The sequence below is a fragment of the Oncorhynchus clarkii genome, chromosome 29 (assembly GCF_045791955.1).
Source record: "Oncorhynchus clarkii lewisi isolate Uvic-CL-2024 chromosome 29, UVic_Ocla_1.0, whole genome shotgun sequence".
Lineage (NCBI taxonomy): Eukaryota > Metazoa > Chordata > Actinopteri > Salmoniformes > Salmonidae > Oncorhynchus > Oncorhynchus clarkii.
The window spans coordinates 23,206,262-23,233,043 of record NC_092175.1 but is presented as its reverse complement, the minus strand read 5'-3'; the positions used below and the strand labels follow the sequence as shown (position 1 = coordinate 23,233,043).

The 26,782-nt window shown below is 45.2% G+C and overlaps 1 protein-coding gene across 6 annotated transcripts in view; it reads right to left on the bottom strand.

The window, feature by feature from the left end:
- Nucleotides 1-9,410: 9,410 nt before the first annotated feature.
- The window catches only part of LOC139388800 (protein PRRC2B-like), a 50,400-nt gene continuing 33,028 nt past the window's right edge, over nucleotides 9,411-26,782 (bottom strand). For 2 of the 6 annotated variants that reach the window (XM_071135726.1, XM_071135725.1), the window contains exons 9-30: nucleotides 26,497-26,666; nucleotides 26,280-26,367; nucleotides 25,988-26,147; nucleotides 24,207-24,552; nucleotides 23,857-24,005; nucleotides 23,264-23,468; nucleotides 20,547-22,902; nucleotides 18,645-18,808; nucleotides 18,343-18,455; nucleotides 17,767-17,908; nucleotides 17,228-17,583; nucleotides 16,941-17,042; nucleotides 16,579-16,762; nucleotides 16,349-16,446; nucleotides 15,813-16,178; nucleotides 15,512-15,679; nucleotides 15,271-15,309; nucleotides 15,069-15,148; nucleotides 14,697-14,760; nucleotides 14,294-14,425; nucleotides 13,721-13,951; nucleotides 9,411-11,778 (exon numbers count right to left, since the gene is read on the bottom strand). In XM_071135726.1, the coding sequence (XP_070991827.1) occupies nucleotides 13,727-13,951; nucleotides 14,294-14,425; nucleotides 14,697-14,760; nucleotides 15,069-15,148; nucleotides 15,271-15,309; nucleotides 15,512-15,679; nucleotides 15,813-16,178; nucleotides 16,349-16,446; nucleotides 16,579-16,762; nucleotides 16,941-17,042; nucleotides 17,228-17,583; nucleotides 17,767-17,908; nucleotides 18,343-18,455; nucleotides 18,645-18,808; nucleotides 20,547-22,902; nucleotides 23,264-23,468; nucleotides 23,857-24,005; nucleotides 24,207-24,552; nucleotides 25,988-26,147; nucleotides 26,280-26,367; nucleotides 26,497-26,666 (5,707 nt within the window). In that variant the 3' untranslated portion in view covers nucleotides 9,411-11,778; nucleotides 13,721-13,726. The remainder of the gene's footprint in view (nucleotides 11,779-13,720; nucleotides 13,952-14,293; nucleotides 14,426-14,696; nucleotides 14,761-15,068; nucleotides 15,149-15,270; nucleotides 15,310-15,511; nucleotides 15,680-15,812; nucleotides 16,179-16,348; nucleotides 16,447-16,578; nucleotides 16,763-16,940; nucleotides 17,043-17,227; nucleotides 17,584-17,766; nucleotides 17,909-18,342; nucleotides 18,456-18,644; nucleotides 18,809-20,546; nucleotides 22,903-23,263; nucleotides 23,469-23,856; nucleotides 24,006-24,206; nucleotides 24,553-25,987; nucleotides 26,148-26,279; nucleotides 26,368-26,496; nucleotides 26,667-26,782) is intronic. The other 4 variants (XM_071135724.1, XM_071135723.1, XM_071135728.1 and 1 more) reach the window with 3 other exon arrangements.

Here is a 26,782-nt window from a genome sequence, read left to right as displayed (position 1 = left end):
TTCCTTTTGTTTTTTTGAAGGTATCTGCGACCAACAGATGCATTGGTTATAGCTGGCAGCTGCAAAAGATCACAACAATGAGAAGACCAAAACAAAATCAAATAACTTTGAATAATAGCAACATTGAGTAACATCAACAAACATTTTACAAGAGAGAGAAAAGCACCACAGAAGAACACAAAATACAAACAATAACTATATTGCATAATACAAGTCAATTTCTCAAATAACACACTGCAGTGAAATGTTCAACTATTCGATACAATTACAGCAATGTGAGAGGATAGCAACTAATATTGTGGCATTGAAATAATATAAAATGTGTGTTTGTCTGCAGCTTAGTTAGTTTGTTGTAATCATGTCTTTTAGTATGGTCATTTAGCAGACTAATTTATCCAAAGCAACTTGCAGTTAACACAATCAGTGTAGTACGTGTCCCACGCAATTCAAACACACAACCCTGGTATTGCCAGCACCCTGATCCAAGTCCAACCAACTGATCCATCTGAGCTACCAGGTCACCAGGCACAGGACATCTCGGAGGCAGCGTCGCTGTTGCGTCGTGTGCGGATAGGGGACCAGCCATACTCAGACTGGGCATCATCAGCCAGACTGTGGAGTCGACCCCAGCGTGGAGCGTGTCTGGAGCCCTGCTTCCCTCCCCAGGTACGAGGCTTCGGGTTCATCTGCACACAAAAGCCATGCTATTATAGAAATCCATGCACCTCTTCTTAACACAGACAGAAGCAGTTGTCAGTTAAAACTGTCCCTTCACCATGTCTCCTGTCTCTCACCTGAACAAAGACGGATGTGTTCATCTGAAGGGTCTCCACTCGCTCTGACAGCTGACCCAGCCAGTCCAGATGGTCAGCAATAGATTGGTTCAGATCACCATTGATCTGCAATGGTGTAGAAACAGAAACAGTCATAGTTCAGTATAAATCCCACTCTGAGCTCAATGGGGCTTCCATGGACAGGTACAGTGCATTCAGAAAGTATTCAGACCATTTGACTTTTTCCACATTTTGTTACATGACAGCCTTATTCTCAAATTGATTAAATTGTTGTCTTTTTCTTGTCAATCTACACACAATAACCCATAATGACAAAGCAAAAACAGGTTTAGAATTTTTTGCAAGTTTATTACAAATGAAAAAGTGAAATATCACATTTACATTAGTATTCAGACCCTTTACACAGTATTTTGTTGAAGCACTTTTGGCAGCGATTACAGCCTCGAGTCTTCTTGGGTATGACGCTACAAGCTTGGCACACCTGTATTTGGGGAGTTTCTCCCATTCTTCTCTGCATTCTTCTCATAGCAAAGGGTCTGAATTCTAATGTAAATAAGGTATGTTTTTTTATTTTTTTATTCATCCATTTACAAACATTTCTAAAAACCTGTTTTCGCTTTGACATTATGGGGTATTTTGTGTAGATTGATGAAAAAAAATATTTAATGCATTTTAGATTAAGGCTGTAACGTAACAAAATGTGGAAAATTCAAGGGGTCTGAATACTTCCTGAATGCACTGTATGTAGTGGATCAGTATTCAGATTAGAAAAGGGGGAAATAGGCCTATAGGCTATAGTAGTTGAGTGAGAGAATAAATAATGCAAACAAACCCCAGAAAGGTTGTCTTTGAGCTCAGTAGCAGAGAGGCGGACGTGCTCTAGTTTATCAATCTGCTCCTTCAGACGGTCTTCAAGCTCCTGCATCATCATCAGACCCTCGTCTGGCCTGACTGCTCTACCTGACATCCTGAGACAAAGCACAACAAAATATAATGAACATAGGTATCAAATTCCATCATAATGAGTGTTGACTCCCTGGACCCTACAAATGTACTACTGCCTCTGCCATGTGGTCTGGGGCCTCATTTATAAACCGTGCATACACGTACAGTGCCTTCAGAAAGATTCCTAGCCCTTGACTTATTCCACATTTTGTTGTGTTACAGTCGGAATTCAAAATGGATTAAAAAAAAATATATATACATACACACACACACAAAATCAACTTGTTTTTAGACATTTATTGTCAATTAAATACACATCTCTCATTTCCATAAGTATTCACACCCTTGAGTCAATACTTTGTAAAAGCACATTTGGCAGCAATGACAGCTGTGAATCTTTCTGAGTAATATGTCTCTAAGAGCTTTCCACACCTAGATTGTGAAAACATTTTCAAGCTCTGTCAAATTGGTTGTTGATCATTGCTGGACAACCCTTTTCAGGTCATGCCTTAGATTTTCAAGCCGATTTAAGTCAAAATTGTAACTCGGCCTGGCCACTCAGGAACATTAACTATGCTCAAAATGGGCTCCCGAGTGGCGCAGCAGTCTAAGGCACTGCATCTCAGTGCTAGAGGCGTCAATACAGACACCCTGGTTTGATTCCAGGCTGTATCACAACCAGCCGTGATTGGGAGTCCCATAGGGCGGCGCACAATTGGCCCAGCGTCGCCCGGGTTTGGCCAGCATAGGCCGTCATTGTAAATAAGAATTTGTTCTTAACTGACTTGCCTGAGTAAGTAAAATGTATTGGTAAGTAACTACTGTGTAGATTTGGGTTTTCTGTTTCTTTTTGTATCCTGAAAAACTCCCCAGTGCTTAATGATTACAAGCATACCTATAACATGATGCAGCCACCACTATGCTTGAAAATATGGAGAGTGGCACTCAGTAATGCGTTGTGTTGAATTTGCCCAAACAAAAAGTTTGCCACATTTTTTTGCAGCATAACTTTAGTGCCCTGTTGAAAACAGGAGCCATTAAACTCTGTAACTGTTTAAAGTCACCATTGGCCTCATGGTGAAATCCCTGAGAGGTTTCCTTCCTCTCCGGCAACTGAGTTAGGAAAGACGCCTGTATCTTTGTAATGACTGGGTGTATTGATACACCATCCAAAGTGTAACTAATAACTTCACTATGCTCAAAGTGATATTCAATGTATGCTTTTTACATTTTTGTAGCCTAGTGGTTAGAGCGTTGGACTAGTAACCGAAAGGTTGCAAGTTCAAATCCCCGAGCTGACAAGGTACAAATCTGTCGTTCTGCCCCTGAACAAGGCAGTTAACCCACTGGCCGTCATTGAAAATAAGAATTTGTTCTTAACTGACTTGCCTAGTTAAATAAAGGTAAAATAAATCTGTGTTTGAAATTCATTGCTCGACTGTGGGAACTTACAGATAATTGTATGTGTGGGGTACAGTGATGAGGTAGTCATAAAAAATGATGCATTCGACATATTATGTGACTTGTTAAGCAAATATCTACTCCTGAACTTATTTAGGCTTGCCATAACAAAGGAGTTGAATAGTTATTGACTCAAGACATTTTAGCTTTTCATTTTTAGTTAATTTGTAAAAACAATTGAAAACAGAATTCCACTTTGACATTATGGGGTATTGACAAAAAAGTATCTAAATTTCATCCATTTTAAATTCAGGCTGTAACACAACAAAATGTGAAAAAGGTCAAAGGGTGTGAATACTTTCTGAAGGCACTGTATGTACAAAATATAACACAAAATGTGGGTGCGCCAGGTCATGCAAAAGTTGGCATTTATAAAAATGTAACTTGATGTGAGAATGTGCTTAGCTTCCCATAAACTGCAGAATAAGTTTCTCGCATTTTCTGACTGATGGTTTCATACTGTCCAAGTAGCCTACAGGCCTTCAACATCCCATCTCAATTTTTCGGGGAGGTATATATTTGTTGTTCTTCAAAAAATACAAAAAAACGCACATACACACAAACATCAACGACATCACACCTTCCCAGACCCACCCACCTGCTCACAACCCCATCTCCGGCGCCCGCATCACTCACACATGGCCTCAAACTGCACCATTTTGTTTCTCTTCCTTGTCCACACACTTTCAACTTTTAGATAATAAATCAACGTTGTTTACACGTCACTTCAATTAAATTATGTTGAAGCAACGTGAAATATATGTTGAATTGACGTCTGTGCCCAGTGGCCAACATAAAAACATGATTTAATTGAAATTATTTAATTCAAACGATTTCTTTCAGAAACTGTCAGATACAGCCAATATCACTGTAAAAGATTAAAACGTACTGCCAACAACTCCTGAGACATTTGATCAAGTTTGCCATTTCCTTTAGAAACGTCCTTATTCCAATACTTCCAAAGTATAAAGCAAATAAGGGTGTTATTAAACAACCTTTTATTGGTCACATACATACATCACAATAAAAGGTGAATGATGGGTGTTTTCAGGCTGAGTTTTATTGCTTGTTCACACATGCACAGTTTCAGGACGGGTCTGATTTATAACGGGAAACATGGGTGTGTATGGCGTGTGCCAAGTATATACAGTGCCTTGCGAAAGTATTCGGCCCCCTTGAACTTTGCGACCTTTTGCCACATTTCAGGCATCAAACATAAAGATATAAAACTGTATTTTTTTGTGAAGAATCAACAACAAGTGGGACACAATCATGAAGTGGAACGACATTTATTGGATATTTCAAACTTTTTAACAAATCAAAAACTGAAAAATTGGGAGTGCAAAATTATACAGCCCCTTCACATTCAGTGCAGCAAACTCTCTCCAGAAGTTCAGTGAGGATCTCTGAATGATCCAATGTTGACCTAAATGACTAATGATGATAAATACAATCCACCTGTGTGTAATCAAGTCTCCGTATAAATGCACCTGCACTGTGATAGTCTCAGAGGTCCGTTAAAAGCGCAGAGAGCATCATGAAGAACAAGGAACACACCAGGCAGGTCCGAGATACTGTTGTGAAGAAGTTTAAAGCCGGATTTGGATACAAAAAGATTTCCCAAGCTTTAAACATCCCAAGGAGCACTGTGCAAGCGATAATATTGAAATGGAAGGAGTATCAGACCACTGCAAATCTACCAAGACATGGCCGTCCCTCTAAACTTTCAGCTCATACAAGGAGAAGACTGATCAGAGATGCAGCCAAGAGGCCCATGATCACTCTGGATGAACTGCAGAGATCTACAGCTGAGGTGGGAGACTCTGTCCATAGGACAACAATCAGTCGTATATTGCACAAATCTGGCCTTTATGGAAGAGTGGCAAGAAGAAAGCCATTTCTTAAAGATATCCATAAAAAGTGTCGTTTAAAGTTTGCCACAAGCCACCTGGGAGACACACCAAACATGTGGAAGAAGGTGCTCTGGTCAGATGAAACCAAAATTTAACTTTTTGGCAACAATGTAAAACGTTATGTTTGGCGTAAAAGCAACACAGCTGAACACACCATCCCCACTGTCAAACATGGTGGTGGCAGCATCATGGTTTGGGCCTGCTTTTCTTCAGCAGGGACAGGGAAGATGGTTAAAATTGATGGGAAGATGGATGGAGCCAAATACAGGACCATTCTGGAAGAAAACCTGATGGAGTCTGCAAAAGACCTGAGACTGGGACGGAGATTTGTCTTCCAACAAGACAATGATCCAAAACATAAAGCAAAATCTACAATGGAATGGTTCAAAAATAAACATATCCAGGTGTTAGAATGGCCAAGTCAAAGTCCAGACCTGAATCCAATCGAGAATCTGTGGAAAGAACTGAAAACTGCTGTTCACAAATGCTCTCCATCCAACCTCACTGAGCTCGAGCTGTTTTGCAAGGAGGAATGGGAAAAAATGTCAGTCTCTCGATGTGCAAAACTGATAGAGACATACCCCAAGCGACTTACAGCTGTAATCGCAGCAAAAGGTGGCGCTACAAAGTATTAACTTAAGGGGGCTGAATAATTTTGCACGCCCAATTTTTCAGTTTTTGATTTGTTAAAAAAGTTGAAATATCCAATAAATGTCGTTCCACTTCATGATTGTGCCCCACTTGTTGTTGATTCTTCACAAAAAAATACGGTTTTATATCTTTATGTTTGAAGCCTGAAATGTGGCAAAAGGTCGCAAAGTTCAAGGGGGACGAATACTTTCGCAAGGCACTGTAAATCTCAATATTTTTGTACGTGCGGAGTCTTTTCAGAAATGGCATATGCAGATATTTAGTGTGAAATGTATGCAGCGGTTATAAATGAGGCCACTGAACCTTTATAGCAAAGGAATTATTGCATTTGTCCTGTGACAGCAAGGTAGTTGGTTCTAGCCCTGCTCCGGCTTCTCAAGAGTAGGGCACCATATCTGCCAAGATGTCTGGACCTTTATGGCACAGGAATGCTTGCCCGGTGTGTAATCATTACTCCAACATAGGAAAAATGTTCGCAATGGAAATGAGCATTTATTATTGGAAGTTCAAGTTAGTCCCCCCGTTTGGTTCCTTGTGAAGACAGTCGACTTGATTCTCCCTAGCCAAACCATTTCCCTAGCTCACAGCCAGCAGATGCCGATATTGAATCGTTTCATTTTACCATCCAAAGGGAATGCATGGAGCCCAGGCCAGAGAGAGGGAGGCGAAGCGAGCTGCATATGCTAAACACATCCTTAACTATTACACGGAACCCAAACCAGCTGCACGAGTGCGCCATTGTGCGCTATCGTGGATACATTTATTTTGTCCCCCTACACCAAATGCGATCACGACATGTAGGTTAAAATATCAAAAACAAACTCTGAACCAATTACATTAATTTGGGGACAGGTTGAAAAGCATTAAACATGTATGGCAATTTAGCTAGTTAGCTTCCACTTGCTAGCTAATTTGTCCTATTTAGCTACCTTGCTGTTGCTAGCTAATTGCCCTGGGATATTAACATTGAGTTGTTATATTACCTGAAATGCACAAGGTCCTCTAAATCCACACATAAAACGGCCAACCGAATCGTTTCTAGTCATCTCTCCTCCTTCCCGGCTTTTTCATCTTTGAACTTATGTGGTGATTGGCACACTTTCATAGTGTGCCAATCATAGTGTGCCACAACAACCGGCAAAACATTGTCTTTCAATCACCCTGAGGAGATGGCACGTACCTGCTTCTACAAACCAATGAGGAGATGGGAGAGGCAGGACTTGCATCAGAAATAGAAAGGAGTTCTATTTTTGCCCTTAGCGCTAGACACTCGTTGGCGTGTGCGAGCAGTGTGGGTGCAATAATTGAATAACATAGATTTCTAAATTTATTTTGCAATGCTCGCATCGGTGTAGTCAGCCTATAAAGCAATTGGTTTTTGTATGGGGGCAATGAGACAGTGCAAGTTTTAAGTTCCTCGGCATACACATCACAGACAAACTGAATTGGTCCACTCACACAGACAGCATTGTGAACAGGAGGCTGAAGAAATTCGGCTTGTCACCAAAAGCACTCACAAACTTCTACAGATGCACAATCGAGAGCATCCTGGCGGGCTGTATCACCGCCTGGTACGGTAACTGCTCCGCCCTCAACCGTAAGGCTCTCCAGAGGGTAGTGAGGTCTGCACAACGCATCACCGGGGGCAAACTACCTGCCCTCCAGGACACCTACACCACCCGATGTTACAGGAAGGCCATAAAGATCATCAAGGACATCAACCACCCGAGCCACTGCCTGTTCACCCCGCTATCATCCAGAAGGCGAGGTCAGTACAGGTGCATCAAAGCTGGGACCGAGAGACTGAAAAACAGCTTCTATCTCAAGGCCATCAGACTGTTAAACAGCCACCACTAACATTGAGTGGCTGCTGCCAACACACTGACACTGACTCAACTCCAGCCACTTTAATAATGGGAATTGATGGGAAATGATGTAAATATATCACTAGCCACTTTAAACAATGCTACCTTATATAATGTTACTTACCCTACATTATTCATCTCATATGCATACGTATATACTGTACTCTATATCATCGACTGTATCCTTATGTAATACATGTATCACTAGCCACTTTAAGTATGCCACTTTGTTTACATACTCATCTCATATGTATATACTGTACTCGATACCATCTACTGTATCTTGCCTATGCTGCTCTGTACCATCACTCATTCATATATCCTTATGTACATATTCTTTATCCCCTTACACTGTGTATAAGACAGTAGTTTTGGAATTGTTAGTTAGATTACTTGTTGGTTATTACTGCATTGTCGGAACTAGAAGCACAAGCATTTCGCTACACTCGCATTAACATCTGCTAACCATGTGTATGTGACAAATAAAATTTGATTTGAACTGAGTCAAGATGAACACGAACTGCTATTTTGATTTGTGATGCTTATTTAATACACGTTTTGTAATGCGTAGGTTTTTATGAGTGATATGTGTGATGCACTTGACTGAGAAAAAACACTTTATATCGCAGTTGTCCCTGTTGAAATTCGAGACAGTCTATGTATATGTATTAGGCTAGCATAGCATCTAACTCTCCATTGAATACAGGCAATTAACGCAACCCCTCATCGAATATTTAAAAAAGTATTAAAATAATGAGACTTATCTACAAATCCAAAGACAAGACGGGAGCTGGACAGCCCACCATTTCAAATCCATTGTTAGGATGGAGACAATACAAGTAAGTATCTAATCATTATATCCATATCTTTGCCCTGGTTGAACGCTGGGCGTTAACATTAGAAATTAGCATTAGCCACTCTAGCGTGGTGGTGGAAAATTGTGTTTCATAAAGAAAGTATGCATATTTTCCCCGCCTTCTCGCCGTTACATCTAGTTAAGGAGGAAATCGACGCCTTTGCAGCTTGAATGTTTTATGTACGAACTCGTCCACGGGGAAAAGTGTGTATAGCCGGCTGCATGCATGCGTGCTCTTTGGACTGTAAAATTAAATGACTCAATATCGCCATCTGCCGGCCGTTTGGGGTACATTCTCCCTGGACGATAAAGGGCCGACTGCCACGTCCAAAAGTGTTCGAAATTCGCGAGTGTTAGACACAGACACATTCGTGACATTCAACTTTATTCCCCATAAAATGTAAATATATTTACCCCATTTAAAATGCAGTTCATCAGTACACTTTGTACAAGCAACGTAAAGTGACCGAGATAGATCACTTTGAGAAGTGCGTTGCACGACAAAAGTTTTCAAACGTAACTTACCGTCATCAGTTGACAACTTTCTAGACCACCTTATGTATCTACAACTTGACGTACACAAAGTTTGAGTTCAAATGTTTACCTTCTACTTGATTTATTCCGTAAAGATGTCCTGATATGTCCTGTTTAGAGTGCAAGTGCTGAACAATTCTCTGCAGTGTAGAAAGCCCCCTTTGTCTTGACAAAAATTCGTGGAATTCGACACTTATGACGTCATGACATTCACTTGGCTTATTTTTCCGCAGGTAAAAACCACCACGTCGGTTATTTGATACGATAGGCACGATAACCCGTTTGTATTGCTGTTGCAGCCGCACAGGTTTGATACATTTTATTAGTAAAAAATATTCTAATACCTTTATCCAACTGACAGCCTTGAACACAAAACACATTCAAAAAGGACAACGGTTTTGAAAAAGCACAACGGCTTTATTTCTCTCTCAAGCTCTTAACAAGGAAAAGGCGAATATGATCACATATCAGGAAGGATACTGTTGGATCTGTGCCAGAGTGCACTGGTCCTCTGACAAATCAAATATGACTCTTAAAAATAAAAGCGTCTTGGCGATATCTTGGTGTCGGTACAGTGATAGAAGTCGAGCACGGAAACCAAATGCAGTTTCTCAGGTGTGTATGAGGTTTCAGTGTCCACCTTTTCCCTGTCCAAAAACTGACAGGGTCCTGTCACTGCAAAACGCAGGAAAGCCATCACAACGTCCAATAAGCCAATCCACAAGTTAAAGCAGTCCACCCTGTGAGAACATAAGTGACCTTTTAAACATTTATCATTTTATTAGTGATACAATATATAAATCAAACATGTTTGACTCCCACCCTCCCCGACTGACCACAACTCGGAATATAATGAACAGGTATGCATAATGTACAGACATCAGTGACAAAGATGAGTGAACATTTTGTAGTGTCATGGAGCATTATAATAAGCAGTAACATTTCTAAACCTTTATGACATTGGAATAGTAAATGACTTTCAAAATGTGACAAAAAAAAAAAATGCAGACAGATCACATTTTTCAAACAAAAAATAAATGCTTTAATATTCCTTCTGAGAGCCCAAAGCAACTGCAACGTTCACAAAAAAAATGTTACACGAAGATAGTACATTAATTCATCAAGCATCTAATCCTCCTCCATTATCATCAAATTGTAACATAGAAATAGATATTTGGACCCTGATTGAGAGTTCTAGTTAGGTTGCTTTTATTACCCGGAGACTTTACATGGTGCTGAACGTTCACTAGGGAGGTATGCCTACTAATTTCTTCACTAACCTCCATCTTTCCATCGAGTTGTGTTAACTAAAAAAAAAACACAATACAGAGAAGTGTTTATAATAGCTCTAGGAGAAAAAGCAAAAATACTCCAGGAGAGGGATATAAAATCACTTGACATGTATCAGATGTGATTCAGATTTCAACTCATTACAACCAAATGGATAGCGATAGAAAGAATTTGAATCAGCTATTGGGATTGTACAGTAAGTCAATGAAGCCCACCCTCACTCCCCAATACTAAAGAATAACTCCACATTTTTTGCCAGCTTGGTTGATCAAAACCACACACACACACTGCAGCGGCACATGTCCACTGACTTCAGAGCCTTTTGAAATGTTGTGACGGAATCCTGGATCAGGCCCTGCGGTTAACCCATGTTCAGCACATCACATGCACACACTGCATCAAAGCCAGGGAAGCTTCAAATGAGGCAACATGATTTCTCTAAAATAGGAAATACATAAAGGCGAGTCACATAAAATAAAAAAAAACTGCCTTTTAAAAATAAACGGAAACATTTTCTAACAATCTAAGCAGTTTTGTCACAGTTCACGAGCTGTGTGAAATACCCTGGGAGGGTGACATACCCCAGGTCACGCCTTTCCACGTCTACACACAATGTCCTCAAACCTGGGTTTGAAGGATTTTTATTGAATAAAAGGAGTCCTTGAATAGAGCAAATAGGAGATGACGACTAAAAAAAATAATATTAAAACTCCACAGTTATCAGCGAAAAATGACAAAGAGTTGGGGGGGGAGAAAAAGGTGCCGCTCTGCAATTCATTTTTTTAAACACTTAAAGATTTGCTTTCTTGTGGTGACATGTCAAGTGTCTGCCTCATCTACAAAGCTACAGACCAAAAAGGTAAGTACAGTTTGGCAAAAAAGGGGTGAATTACGACAGTGAACTGCAGGAGCTGGCCGTTTCCTTTTTCGGACTCTGATGGCGAGCAACACAGAAAACGTGAATTTCTATTCTCTTTTTTGTTACCATTATCCTTCTCTCCAAATGGACATTAACATTAATAAATAAAGAGGACCTTGAAGAGTCTGCTTAGAAGAGTGTCCAAAACTATTGTCTATGTATATATTTATATATATTTATATATCTCTATATGTGGTGTTTAATAATAATAATAATAATAATGTCCGGTTCTGAAAGTTGGTGTCAGGTTCTGGGAGTTGATACAGTATGCCTGCCCTTCAGTCTGGCGCCGACCTGGGGTTTTGTGAGAAAAGGCTGAGAGGTGGGCCGAGGGAGGAGGCAGGGGTTTGCGTCTTCCAGAAGCAAGTTTTGTGAAGGTTAAAAGGAGGTTTAAGGTCCGTTGCTATGCCTTGCCCTCTTCCACTTTGATGACTGGTGCATGGTGCTGGTTTGCCCTGCCAGCCGGGAAGGGGCTCCTGGAGGTTGCTGGTCATCAGGCCCCCCGGCAGTGCCTTCCCCTCACCCACCAGCTGGCGCCTATCCCACAGGGCTTTACTCGAACACACACAAGAAATTCAAGGTTAACATTTCATATGGTTTTTAAATGGGCAACAAAACACTGTTACAAGTAGGGCAGTGGCGATATCAAATTCATTCAAATGAATGTTCACCAAAGGCCAGTACCACAAGTATTACGTTTTTTATGATTTAGTTTTGACGAGTTTGTTCTCATGTCTTTTTGGTGTGGTCTACATCACTCCTTCTGTGCTATGTACCTTTCCCAGTTATCTCACTCACACACACACACACACACACACACACACACACACACACACACACACACACACACACACACACACACCCTGCCACTCTCAACAAGGATGAAAGACCACTTCTCCCTCTGACAGTTTCAACTCTATTTGCATTTGAGGTTTGGTCCAACAGAATCAGTCATATGGACACCGAAACAGACATTTGACTGGAAAATGTAAAATGTTTATGTCTGAATTCTCAAAATTGAGCGCAGAGCAGACCCTACTAAAACGGGAGTATCAATTAACATTCATTCTGGAAAATGAAATGCTCAGTTTGTCATGCACGGCCTTACAGTACTATATACCGCTAGCAGCATTTTAGCCAGAGTGTTGTGCTAGCAGTCTAGTCTGTGTTTTATACATTTGCAATGTGCATAAAGAGGCATTTATACAAGGAATTGTCAACTCGTTCTCATTCTGAGAAATAAGCACCTTATCCAGGTAGACCACTTGATTTCAACATCTAAACAAAGTGGACAGGCTAGCATGCTGTTCAAACAGGTGGAAACGGACAGAAGGCTGTGTTCATAACAGTTCAACTGTTCTACCTTGATACCTAGCAAATATATCCAAGTTCGCTAGACTTCAAATATAAAGATTAGCTGACTTCTCACGAACACGTGGGTTGATTTTCTATAATGCAATCACCTGCTACAAGAAGTTGGTCATTATTAGTGTTAGTGGAAGTGCACGGTTCTGTTAACATTTCTAACAAAAATTGCATTTTCATAGACTGTCTTGACAGCCAGATGTGATTATTGCAAAAAGGCAGGTTAAACTATTTTGATAAAATAATGTAATTAGTCGTGGGTCTTATGGTTGTGGACTGTTTATATTTAGCCTAGGTATACTTTTACAAGCCCTGAAATCATTACACTATTTGAAATGAAGTGTATTGACTTTTAGTTGTACAACAAAGCTTAGAGGAAGAAAAAAAAAAGATACATATCATGAATCGCCCATAAGTTTGCCTTTTATTTGATATGATTTTTAGGCCATATCAAGGGAAATAGTTAAAACATTGTTTTAAAAACAGTCCAATAGCAAAAATTGGACACCATAAAAAAAAAAAAGCTATTATCAAGCATCAAGCATTGTTAGCAACAAGTATTACGCACTGAAACATATATATTTTGATGTCTTCTGACGACTATAAATCCAGAAAACCAAACAACGCATATGCCAGTAAATGCTATTATGTACCAGTAAGCATGTGCCTACATGATTAGGCTTTCTATGTCTATGAGCACCATTCAGTCAAATGCAGTTCCCTAGGTAAGCTCAATGACAAATTAATCTTGTAATGAGAGAAATCATACTTCAGGCACCACATTACTGGTTATGACTCAATATAATATGGTCATTAATAACTACAATAGTTCATAGAAGTACATCCAGAGTTCATTCAAAGCCTTCTATAAAGAGAGTTCAGGCTAACTTGGAAAACTACTAGTCACTTGGCAACGAACATGGAGGAGAGTTGAGGTGCTGCCAGTAGCGATTGAAGTCACATGACACCCTTTTAACCAATCAAATTATGTTTAAGTGATAATCCACAGAAACCTACAATCTGACATAAACAGCAAGGACCAAACTCTCCACATATGGCTCTTATTACATACATTTGCACATTGGATTGGAGAAAAACAAAAAACAAATGGATTCAAATCAAATTACCTGTATTTACAGTGGATGGCTCACCTTCATGCCATCCTCCGGCCCCTTGACGGAGGGCTCGGGGGCCAAGGGGGGGGTGGAGTGGGGGGGCTCGCGCCCAGGGTTGGGATAAGGGGGGGAGCGGATGATGACGGTCTTGTTGACCTGCATGACAGGTCTCTGGATGGGGGTGGGGAAGGGGCCGGTGGTGGGGGGACGCATGTGCATAACCATGCTGCCCTGAGGAGGGACCTAGAGGGTGGAGGCGGCAGGCAGGGAAATACACACACTGTTAGCATGGCAACATGGCTCAGTATATCTGCATGGTTATCTTTCTTTAGGCAAACCTTGGGGTTAGTGGAGACTTGTGCAAGGCCGCAAATATTTTCCACAGAAAGAATACCAAAATTATATTTAATAATATTGCTTTATGCTCATGACTCAAAAGTACACCAAGGTCTTGAGTGGCCGTTTTACCATTGTGTGAGAGCAGTTCAAGGTAGCTGCATGACAACACTGATCAGTCATTTAAAATGGTGCAACAACATCAGTGATTTAAACAAGCAGAATGATTGAGTGTGAGGTTTCTATAACCTTGCCGTGGAGGGGGCACAGCGGGGCCTCAAACCAGCCGGTGGCCGGGTCTCTGTAGCAGCAACTACAGGTCAGGCCAGGGCCACTGCAGGCCCAGCCTCGTTGCTGAACAGCCTGCATGGAGGTCGTCTTCTGTTTCCAATGAAATGGGAGGGGGAGGCTATATGAGTGTGTGTGTATAAGCAGCTGGGATTGTTTGAGTCATGACCGTTTGTGTGTGTGTGTGTGTCATGCCTGCTAGTGTCAGAGCAGTGTGCAGTGCCTGTAAAATTGTGTTTGTTCATATGAAAGTGTGTGAAGTGCTCTGGATGACCTTGATTGATTGTAGAGTGTGAGCAATAACTAGTGCGACCATTGTGTGTGTATGTACCTAATGTGTGTATGACTATGTGTTGGGTCATACCTGCTGGGTGTAATGTCCAGGCACGGGGCCAGACGGCTTCCCATTGGGGCTGGCAGACCCTGGTCTGAGGGGAGAGAGGGACAGAGATAGATTTACCATTACCTTTCAATAACATCCATTTAAAAGTCACTTGAATGCCATTATATGATCACTAAATGTTTCTTAAATTAACTTTTGAACTAACTAGAAGAAAACAAACAGCATAGGCGGATATTATGTCCGTTTCTGGAAAAATGTTACTGGAATCGAACCATGTAGAATCCTTTGCCATGTTACAATAACATGAACACGTGTTTATAAGGATACAAACTAAAGAGTAGCCGTGTTGCAGTCTAACAGCTTTCCGGGTGACATTTAGCTGTTCCAGCTCACCTGTTGTATCCTCCGGGCATGCCCTGGGAGTGATTGGGCTTGTCAGAGAACTGGAAACCTTTCATTTCCATCTGGGAGGTCTAGAGGATAAACAAACAAACAAACATCCATGTAAGAACTTCTCAATTCCATCTATTAAATGTTGTGGCATTAATGTCATAGTTCACCCAAATGACAAATTCACACATACGTTTTTCCTTACCTTGTAAGTAGTATATGGACCAGTAGAGATTGGGAAATTCTGCGAAAACATTCAAGTAATTGTGATTTAGGTGAACTTTCCCCTCTATGTCAAAGGGATGGGTTTCACTTAATTCAATGTGCATTTTTTCTGTTTATACATGAAATGTTTCCAAATCCAACCTAAAGCTAACATTGACCAATCAAGGTAGTTGGGCTGTATCATTGTTGGAAGGGACACTTGGTGGGTCTCTGGCTCTCACCTCTCTGCTGCCGGTCATGACTGGGGGCTGGGAGCCAGGGGGGAGCATTCTGCGGGCAGCTCCCACGGAGAGGTTCTGGCCCTGCTGGAGCTGGATGGACTGGGGCAGGATGAGGTGCTGCTGGGCAGAGCCATAACGCAGCTGAGAGCCCGGCAAGGGCATGGTCACCTGGAGAGAGAAAGGGGTGATCAATGCATCAGACTTTGAAACATTGAATTATGAGAGTATGTTTCCATTAAAAGCCAAACTAACTGTTTTCCTTCAAACTAACACAAGTGTGCCACAGAGTGGCTCCCCTTACCTGGATGAGCTGGGAGTCCATGAGCTGGGAAGAGCCCATGCCAGGGCCCTGGTTCATCTGGCCGTCATAGACCATGGCCTGGCTGCCATTCATTGGCTGGTAGTGGGAGCCAGACTGGGGCTTGACCATATCCGACGGCTGCATGCCCGGGAAGGCCGAGTAGGGCCCCTTGAGGGGGCCACCACCTGACAGCACCATGGGGCTGGGCTGGGACAGATTGGGGTGCATGTATACCTGGGACCTGAAGGAGGGAATGGAGTTGAACATCTCCTGGGACTGTGAGACGGGCAGGCCCCCCCGGAGACCAAGCTGGGCCTGGGCCTGCAGAGAGGTGTGAAGGGAGATGGGGATCTGCTGGGCAGCTGCCTGCGTGCACACATGGGAAGGAGTGAATTATAATATTACAGTTGGTGTTCCGCTGCACAGTGTAGTTTTGGTGATTATTGCCAAAAAGAAAACCCCCAATAAATGTGTTCTTTATTAAAAAGAAAAATGGAATGAAATCCTGTAAGACCCTATACTTGTGAGTGAAGTACCTGTTGGTAGCTCTGCTGCTGGGTCATGGTTGGGGGCACCAGACGAGGCTGGCTGGGAAAAACATGGCCGTCCAGATACAGCGGGGGGATATGGTTACCTAGAGAGGGAAATGCAATTATGTTATTTCAATTTTTTTAATAATAACACACAGATGTAGATTTCATACAATGCATAGTCCTTGGCCAAATATACCAATAATGTCTGTTAATGTGTCTGAGTGTCCCTTTACCCTGCATGGACATGGAAGGCGCCACAGAGGCCACGGGCATGGGCACCCCTCCAAAGGAGCTGTAGCTGACCCCACTGGAGGAGCCTACGGTGCAGGGGGGCTGGGCACCAGTGGCAACCCCACCAGGAGAGCCCTGCTCAGGGAGAGACTGGGAGTTCTCCCACGCCTTACGGGCTGACTCCATCTGAGGAAGAGGGCCGAAGGGAGGCAACTGTTTAGTGAAAGTACACCAAAAAAAAAACATTTTGGAGTTTACTAACGTTTATCTGATCTGACATTTAGCCAGGTAGGTTATTGAGAATTAAATCTCTAACAAGACTGATTTGTGGAAAGTGAGAGGTAGTATGGTGGAGGTGGTGTACCTTGAGTGTGAGGTCAGCGCTGGGGAAAGAGATGGGGTTGAGGTTGATGCCAGGCTGCAGGTGGTCTCTACACAGCATGGGGATGGCCTGGGTCAGGGCCGGCTACACACAGACAGAAGTTAACACAACTAGTCAATGACATCTTTTGTCCATTTTACATCTAATTTATATTTATTTAATCAAGCCACTTCATGGTGAAGCAATTTCAAGGATTCCTTTCAATACCCCACCCTATAAATATGAGGTGACAATGGAAATCTGGTAGTACTCAGTGTATTTGTACTCACGTTGCTGGCAAGGGTGACCTGTAGCTTGGTGACGGGGTTGGACACAGGCGCTGGGGTGGACCTGGGCGGTAGGCTGAAGTCAGAGTCCTTGGCGCTAACGCCAAACTCTATGGGCGGCACGGGCAGCACCGTGTCCGCGTGGAGGTTCACGCCATTGACAGGTGTAATGGACCTGCCCTCCAGACCCTCCGAGCCCTTGCGGTGCTTGAGCGAACGCTCGTTGCCGATGGGGCCGGGCTTGTGCTGCTCCTTGCTCTGCTCAGGCCCCGCGTCAGAGTCCTCAGAGTTGGGCTCACTGCCTGTATAAGACACCTGCTTGGTCCACGAGTCTCCTCCAGATGACTGGACTGACAAAGCTAAAGGGTATGAAAATAATGTAAGAACCACTGGAGTCAAAGATTTTCTTTAACACAGTTGAAAACACAATGTTCATCTGGATAGAAAAGCGAAAGAGTATGGGCAACAGACTGAGTTACTCTCAGTTATCAGATGGGGTGGAAGATGAGTTGTGAGCACAGGGGTGTTGCTCCTACTCCTACCGGAGCTGTTGGTCTCCCAGATTTCAGTGCCCAGGTTGTTGGCAGAGAGGCCCTCCTCTGGCGGATCCATGGTCATGCCACCCTGCTTCTTGGCAAACCGTGGGGGCATCTTGGAGGTGATCGGTCTGTTCTTCACCGGCACCTGCAGTGTGAGGTAGAGGAAAACATTTCTTCATAGATGAAGTACAACATAGCTGCTCAAGTGGCGGCAGGTAGCCAAGTGGTTAGAGTGTTGGACTAGTAACCAAAAGGTTGCAAGATCGAATCCCTGAGCTGACAAGGTAAAAATCTGTCGTTCTGCCCCTGAACAAGGCAGTTAAACCACTAGGCTGTCATTGAAAATAAGTGACTGAAAGTAACTGACTTGCCTAGTTAAATAAAGGTAAAATAAAAAATAAGTCATGTACAACTATACAATTGAGATATTTCTGAAAAAACATTTAGTTAAAGTATTGCTGCTTGCAATAATCAATTTGAAAGTTAGATTTTACTCAATACAGGGTCTATTCTCAAGACACCCATTATTTCAGATGCATTTAAATGTTTTGGGATTATTTTAATGTTCTGTCAATTTACCGGAGCTCCATGTTCCTTCCTCCTCCTGTCGTCTTCCTGTGGAAGACGACGCTGCTGTTTCTTGGACAGGTCCTGGAACCCATCTGGACTGGAACACCCAGCATCCCCCTCAACTGGAAGACATACACGTATGCCATTACAACACACTGTGATAGGAAATATGAAAATAAAATTTACAAAAAGACAACTATGGAGCACATTAAATCAGTCTGTGGGCCGCATCTGGTCCATGGGCTACAAGTTTGAGAACCCTGGTTACATTTGAGCCATGCTTTACTATGAGATTGGTGCCTGGCACTCACTGTGGTAGCTGTTGAGGTCGTACTGAGACAATGGTTCAGCCAGGTCTCCCTTCACAGACCGAGTCCTCAGCTCCTTGTCCAGCTTCTTCCCTGAGGGTTCGTTGGGCTTGTGGCCCTCCTCAGACTGCTCGACACAGTAGACTAGGCCTGAATCCTCTTTGTTCCTGCAGAAAGGGAGAGACATTCCATGAGTCAGGTGTTCCCATTAAAGGGTGTTGCTTTTAAAAGCTACAGTATCATGATGCCATGAGGATGTTTTGAAAAGATACATACACTGCTCAAAAAAATTAAGGGAACACTAAAATAACACATCCTAGATCTGAATGAATGAAATATTCTTATTAAATATTTTTTTCTTTACATAGTTGAATGTGCTGACAACAAAATCACACAAAAATGATCAATGGAAATCAAATGTATCAACCCATGGAGGTCTGGATTTGGAGTGACACTCAAATTTAAAAGTGGAAAACCACACTACAGCCTGATCCAACTTTGATGTAATGTCCTTAAAACAAGTCAAAATGAGGCTCAGTAGTGTGTGTGGCCTCCACGTGCCTGTATGACCTCCCTAAAACGCCTGGGCATGCTCCTGATTAGGTGGCGGATGGTCTCCTGAGGGACTAAAGCATCCGCCAACTCCTGGACAGTCTGTGGTGCAACGTGGCGTTGGTGGATGGAGCGAGACATGATGTCCCAAATGTGCTCAATTGAATTCAGGTCTGGGGAACGGGCGGGCCAGTCCATAGCATCAATGCCTTCCTCTTGCAGGAACTGCTGACACACTCCAGCCACATGAGGTCTAGAATTGTCTTGCATTAGGAGGAACCCAGGGCCAACCGCACCAGCATATGGTCTCACAAGGGGTCTGAGGATCTCATCTCGGTACCTAATGGCAGTCAGGCTACCTCTGGCGAGCACATGGAGGGCTGTGCGGCCCTCCATGTGAAATGCCACCCCACACCATGACTGACCCACCGCCAAACCGGTCATGCTGGAGGATGTTGCAGGCAGCAGAAAGTTCTCCACGGCGTCTCCAGACTCTGTCACGTCTGTCACGTGCTCAGTGTGAACCTGCTTTCATCTGTGAAGAGAACAGGGCACCAGTGGCGAATTTGCCAATATTGGTGTTCTCTGGCAAATGCCAAACGTCCTACACGGTGTTAGGCTGTAAGCACAACCCCCACCTGTGGACGTCGGGCCCTCATACCACCTCATGGAGTCTGTTTCTGACCGTTTGAGCAGACACATGCACATTTGTGGCCTGCTGGAGGTCTGGCAGTGTTCCTCCTGCTCCTCCTTGCACAAAGGCGGAGGTAGCGGTCCTGCTGCTGGGTTGTTGCCCTCCTACGGCCTCCTCCACGTCTCCTGAAGTACTGGCCTGTCTCCTGGTAGCGCCTCCATGCTCTGGACACTACGCTGACAGACACAGCAAACCTTCTTGCCACAGCTCGCATTGATGTGCCATCCTGGATGAGCTGCACTACCTGAGCCACCTGTGTGGGTTGTAGACTCCGTCTCATGCTACCACTAGAGTGAAAGCACCGTCAGCATTCAAAAGTGACCAAAACATCAGCCAGGAAGCATAGGAACTGAGGTGGTCTGTGGTCACCCCCTGCAGAACCACTCCTTTATTGGGGGTGTCTTGCTAATTGCCTATAATTTCCATCTGTTGTCTATTCCATTTGCACAACAGCATGTGAAATGTATTGTCAATCAGTGTTGCTTCCTAAGTGGACAGTTTGATTTCACAGAAGTGTGATTGACTTGGAGTTACATTGTGTTGTTTAAGTGTTCCCTTTATTTTTTTGAGCATTGTATATATATATATATATATATCCACAGTTTTGTTGAACATTCTCGCACCAAGTTAGCGTAAGCCAAAGTTAGCACAGTACTCACCTCCTATGGTTGGAGGCCCCTCCGTTCTGCCAGCCGTCGTTCCTGTTGCAAGAGGGCAGTGCGCTGGGGTTCTCTGAGGAACGTGTCATCTTGTTCCCTTCCAGTAGGGCCGGCTCTCCCTTCCTGTTCTGCCGGTCCACCAGGGGGCGCTGGCTGGAGAAGCTTCTCTTGGCCAGCTCCCTCTTCTCCACAGAGCCAAGCTCCCCGTGGCCAGAGTCTGAGTGCACATCTCCACCGTGGGCTTGCTGCTGCTGCTGCCCTCCACCTCGCTTCTCCCTCCAGTCGTTGAAGTCGCTGTTCTCCGAGCCAGTCTCCCAGTCATCAGCCTGGCCATGCTGACCACCGGACCTCCCTCCCCCTCCGGCGTAGTGGCCACTGGGCCAGCCATCTTCTCTACCTCCCTCCTTGGAGCGGCCCGGCCAGGGGTTGGCGAATCCGTCCGATCCGTTGATATACTCGTCACTGGTCCACTGGCCGCAGCCGGGCTCCCTCTCTTGGCGTAGTCGGCGGAAGCGCGGGGGCTTGTCCTGACGCGGCGGCCGCCGTCTTCTCAACTGCTGTTGTCCAGGGTTGTCGTTGTCTATGTAGTACTCTCCCTCCAAGCCACGGTCCTCTGTGCCATTCTCCATGAAGGAACCGGTAGAGCCGGTAAACTTGGGGGTGTATTTGAGGAGATCGCGCTCTGCAGGTGGTGTTCTTCTGGGGAAGGTTTCGGTGCCCGGGCCATAGCCGTTCTCCTGCATGGGCCCACCGCTGCTGCCGAACTGTGTCCCCCGGCCCCTCCAGGTGGAGGTGTCTCTGGAGCCGTTGTTGAACCCCCGGCCCGTGTTGTAGCCCCTGCCAGTGTCGAGTCTGGGAGGCAGAGAGCGGCCGCCGAAGCCCCTGCTGCTGGCCTTGGCTTTGTCGTCTCGGACGTCGCTAGCCGCCTGGTCTTCAGTGTACACCTTGTTCGACCTCCACGAGTCTCGGTCAGCCTTCCTGGTCTCTCCCTGCTCTGGGTAGCAGACACCCTCTCCGTTTTCAGAGCCCTTCTGGCGCCGCCGCTTGGGCAGCTCCTCGTACTCGGAGGTCTCGCTCAGTGTCTCACTGACGTTGCGCCTCCTTGGCTTCCCCCTCTGCAGGTCTTCCACCTTGACAAAGTCCCTGGGCAGTCCTCTGCCTCTGCCTGGTCTCTGGGCTCCAATTGCATCCCTGCTGTTATTGTAGCTTCCTCTGAGGTTCTCTCCACCTCGGCCTCCCCGGCCACCTCGGTCTCCTCTGGAGCTGAACTCCCTGAAGCCACCACGGCTTCGACCTCTACCCGTTCCCCTGGCTCCGGCAAAGGCCTGCTCCTCATCGACGAAGATCCAGTTGTTGCGTCGTGGTGCGGCAGGCTCCCTGTTCTCCTGATCATCTCTAGAGGACTGGCTCTTCCCACTGTCCCAGCTGCTCTCCTTGGGCAAATCCTCACTGTGGGGACTGGATGGCTGCTCTACTTTAGCAGGGGCTGGTGGTTGGTGTTGCTTCTCTTCTGGCTGCTTCTCGATAGCAGGTGAGGCGGAGCGTCTGTTACTTACTAGGGGCTGGTTGTCTTTCTTCAGGTCATATACATTGGTGAGCACTTCTTTTTCCAGACGGTAAGGGACTACCTTCTCCCCGGGCTCCACTTTGGGCTTCTCGTTCTCCTTGTCTTCCACTTTGAGGGCCTTGAGCACAGGCTTCTTAATGGGGCCGGTCCTGCGGGTCAGGGTCCTACCGCTGGTCTCAGATGGCTGGCTTACACTGCTGGCGGAGGTAGTGGTGCCAGGATTAAACCACTGGTTCTGAACACCAACACCACCTTCCTTCTTCTGGCCTCCATCTCGCCTCCAGAAGTCTGAGTCAAAGCCCTTTTCCTTGGATGTGTCGAAGACATCGTCGCGGTGGTCAGTGCTGTCCTTCAGGTGCCCGTCTTTGGGCTCCTGTTTGGGGTAGCCGCCGTCTGCGTTTTGCTGCTGGGGCCGGCTCAGGGCTGTGGAGAGCAGGCCTTGGTTTTGCGAGTGGTGGTCCCTGTCGGGGCCTCTGCTCTGGTGGTAGGCCGGATGCAAGAGGTCGTGAGAGGGGTTGTCTAGGCACTCGTTTCCCCTCTCTTCATACAAGTCCTGCTGGGAGCAGGTCCTGTCAATCCGGTCGTCTGGCTGGCTCCTGTCTGAGCTCTCGTGCTGTCGCTGGTAGGGTGGGGTGAAACTGCGAGGGGGGTAGCCATCTTGGTTCCAAATGGGGTAGGGCTCGGTGGAGGGGGCCCTCCTCTCGTGATGCATGCTGGGGTTGCAGCCCTCGTCAGAGGTGGACCCTGGGCTGTTCAGGTGGTCTGGCTGCATCAGCGGTTTCATCATTCCTACACAAAAACAAGAGTTTTTTACAGTAAGAGATACAGGATTGTTTAGGAATCTATATCAGTCTATAAAGTTTGATAATGCTGTCACACTAAAAAGAAAGATCCTTTTAAAGGGATCCCCTTACCATTCCCTCCTGTACAGGGTTTCCCAACCCTCTCCTCAGGACTCAACAAACTTTTCACATTTTTGTTTTAACCCTAAACTGGCACACTCGATTCAAATAGTCAAAGGTTTGACTATTAGGTGACTAATTGAATCAGATGTGACAGTTAATCGAAAATGTGAAATGTCTAGGGGGGGCTAAGGAGAGGGTTGGAAAACCCTGCTTTAGTACAACAAGACAATTTTCTCAGGTCTAACCTGAAGAGTGGACAGCGTTAGGGTAGTAGTCCACAGGGGGGCGGCCCTGGGCCATGCGGGGGTCCATGAAGGGGGGCATCATCATCCAGCGGGGGTCAAAGCCCAGCACGTGTGGGGGGTAGTAGCCCCTCTGGGGGTGGCTGGAGCCGGAGGGGGCGGGGTGGCCAGACTGCTGCTGCCAGTGCTGCATCTTATACACTTGCTCCTGAGAGTGGGAGGGACACAGAGCAAAAACTCATTTAGTATAAACACTGGTACAATTATTCACCTCACATAAGTAAAATAAAAAGTGACTAGCTACAGTTAAAGACCTTTTGGAATTGTACTATAAGCAGTGAGTGGGTCTTTTATTCCTGTTTTGTTGTGTATCCTATTGCTGCGTATCCACCACTGAACTAAATAGAAAATGACAAGCACACCCTTCATAATACCCTCCCCTTTCCAGTAAAGAAGGACAGTCGCTACGGAAAACACCTGCTCATGTGAACTCTGACGGGCCTTTCTAGTGCCGCTGGGCGCTAATCCTGGCAGGAATTAAGGAGGGGGATTAGGGGCACGAGGGAACGGGCTGTTGCGTCGGCCGGGCGGCTCACCTGCTGCTGCTGCTTTTGGAAGCGGGGCGGGAGGGGAGAGTTGGATTCGGCCCCGGCATCGTCCTCGCTGCGGTAGGAGGCAAAGCCCGAGGTGGCCTTGTCCCTGTAGTCCTGCTGTCTGGGGGAGTGCTCCAAGAGACACTCAGCGTCTGGGACAGGAGAGGGATATAATCCTACTTTTACATAACTACCTCTGTAAACCATTCAGTAAATTGCTCCATTTCAACAATAAGTGAACTCTATCTATCCATCTATATATAACCGAGTAGGTTATTGTTGCAATTGCAAATTTGTATTTTCTCAACTGACCAACCTGGATAAATGTTTATTAAATAGCAGATTGGCGTTACCTTTCGTGCCGTACTGACAGCTCTCTGGGTGGTTGTTGCTCTCTTTTCCAGGGGACAGTGCTGCCTCCTTGCTATCCCCGTCCTTTGCTTCCTCCTCAGACCTCGACAACTGCCTCTCCATCTTCCCAAACTTCTCATCTAGCCTCTTGAGCTTCTCGGCGCATGCGGCCAGTCTTTCCTCGCGGGCACGTCTCTCCTCCTCCTGCCTGCGTCGGCGAGCTCTCTCCACAGCCTCTGAGAGCTCAGGAGAAACAAACTTGGCCCGGGCTGGGACCTGGCGCTCCTCCTGGTCTTCCAGGGGTTCACCCTGGTGGGCCATGCCCAGTCCAGAGCTCTTCTGCTGTGCCTGTAGACGGCACAGAGGTGTTACCATGGGAAGGACTCTCCATGATTTAGGTTCTGTGCTCAATGGACTCATGAATAGTCTTCTCTGAGCTACAGGTGTACAGTATATACAGCGCATTTGGAAAATATTCAGACACCTCGACTTTCCACAATTTGCTACGTTAAAGCCTTCTAAAATTTATTAAAATTGTTCATCTGCACACAATACCCCATTTTTGCAAAGAAAAACAGGTTATCATTTTTTGCAAATGTATTATAAATCGCATTTACAAAAGTATTCAGACCCTTTAATCAATACTTTGTTGATGCAACTTTGGGCACTCTGGAGCAGGTTTTAATCTCTGTACTTTGGGCCATTCAGCTTTCCCTCAATCATGACCAGTCTCCCAGTCCCTGCAGCTGAAAACATCCCCTACATGCTTCACAGTAAGGATGGTGTCAGGTTTCCTCCAGACGTGACGCTTGGCATTCAGGCCAAAGAGTTCAATCTTGGCTTCATCAGACCAGCATCTTGTTTCTCATGGTCAGAGTATTTAGGTACCTTTTGGCAAACTCCAAGCGGGCTGTCCTGTGCCTTTTTACTGAGGAGGGGCTACCCTCTGGCCACTACCCTAAAGGCCTGATTGGTGGAGTGCTGAATGGAGGGTTGTCTTTCTCGAAGGTTCTCCTATCTCCACAGAGGAACTCCAGAGCTCTACCAGAGTGACCAACGGGTTCTTGGTCACCTCCCCGACTAAGGCCGCTCTCCCACGATTGCACAGTTTGGCCGGGAGGCCAGCTCTACAAAGAGTCTTGGTGTTTCCAAACTTCTTCAATTTGAGAATGATGGAGGCCACTGTGTTCTTGGGGACCTTCAATGCGGCAGAAATGTTTTGGTACAATTCCCCCGATCTGTGCCTCGACACAATCCTGTCTCGGAGCTCTACGGACAATTCCTTCAACCTCATGACTTGGTTTTTGCTCTGACGTGCACTGTCAACTGTGGCACCTTATATAAACAGGTGTGTGCCTTTCAAAATAATGTCCAATCAATTGAATTGACCAGAGGTGGACTCCAAGTTGTAGAAACATCTCAAGGATGATCAATGGAAACAGTATGCAACGGATCTCTATTTCGAGTCTCATAGCATAGGGTCAATACAGTATTTGTTTTTTACTTTAAATACATTTACAAAAAATATCATTATCATCAATCATCAATTTTTAAATAAGGCTGTAACGTAACAAAGTGAATCTCTCGTCCATTGTCTCAACTTTATATTGCCTCCCTTTCCCTGGTCTCCTCTATTTTATGAGCAGTGATAGGTGAAATGACTGAACAGGTCCCTGCCATATTGCTTTCAACTCAAAAAGTCAGAGATTAGTGGTATTGAAGAGGCTAGGGGGACCAGGCAAGGTAGCAGTCTGAGGCATAGTGAACCCCGGTATGATCTTACCTGTGCTTCTCCAGAGGGGAACCTGCCATTGGTGTTCCTGTGGGCCATCTGCTCCTGGTAGGCAAGGCAAGCCTCCTCCTCAGGGCCCTCCTGGGGGTATGGCCCCTCTCCTGAGCTCAGGGACAATTGGCGCTCACGACATTGGTTCTCCCATTCAGCCCTGGATCAGAGATGGACCCAGACAAGCTCACCATCAGTCACTGCTACAAGGTCACTGCGCTTAAAATGACAGAAATTGCACCGACAATATTCAATTTAGTCACAAACACAAAGGGGGTGGGGGTAATCTCACCACATCTTGTTCTTTTCACCAGCGGCATGCTCCTCCTCATCATCACTGAACTTGAGTTTCTCGCCGTAATCGACTTCTTCATGGATACCTGGAACAGCAATGGAGCAACTTTTTTTGGTCAAACTAGTTCCGATGGGGCACATGTACAGAAATGTTGCCTTTGATGTATGTCGTTTCAGTCTTTGTATGATGACGATAATAACAGGAACCCCCCTACCTGCCCAGCCATCTTCACAGTCGTTGTCTAGCTCATCCAGATCCTTCAGGTCATCTGGGTTGATGATTGCCGGACGAGGGGGTCTGTCGCCAGGTCGACGGATGGGTCGGGAGGAGGGGTTGCGCAGGGGCCCGCGGATGAAGCGGTTTTCTCCTCTCCCAACCTCGCAACTACATGTACATGGAGAATAGGAACATGGGGAGGTGAGAAGTCTGCATTTATTTTTTTGCTAAGTAAAATAAAATATTCCCAGCATTTGTATTATCCTTTTTAAATAATTCATGAT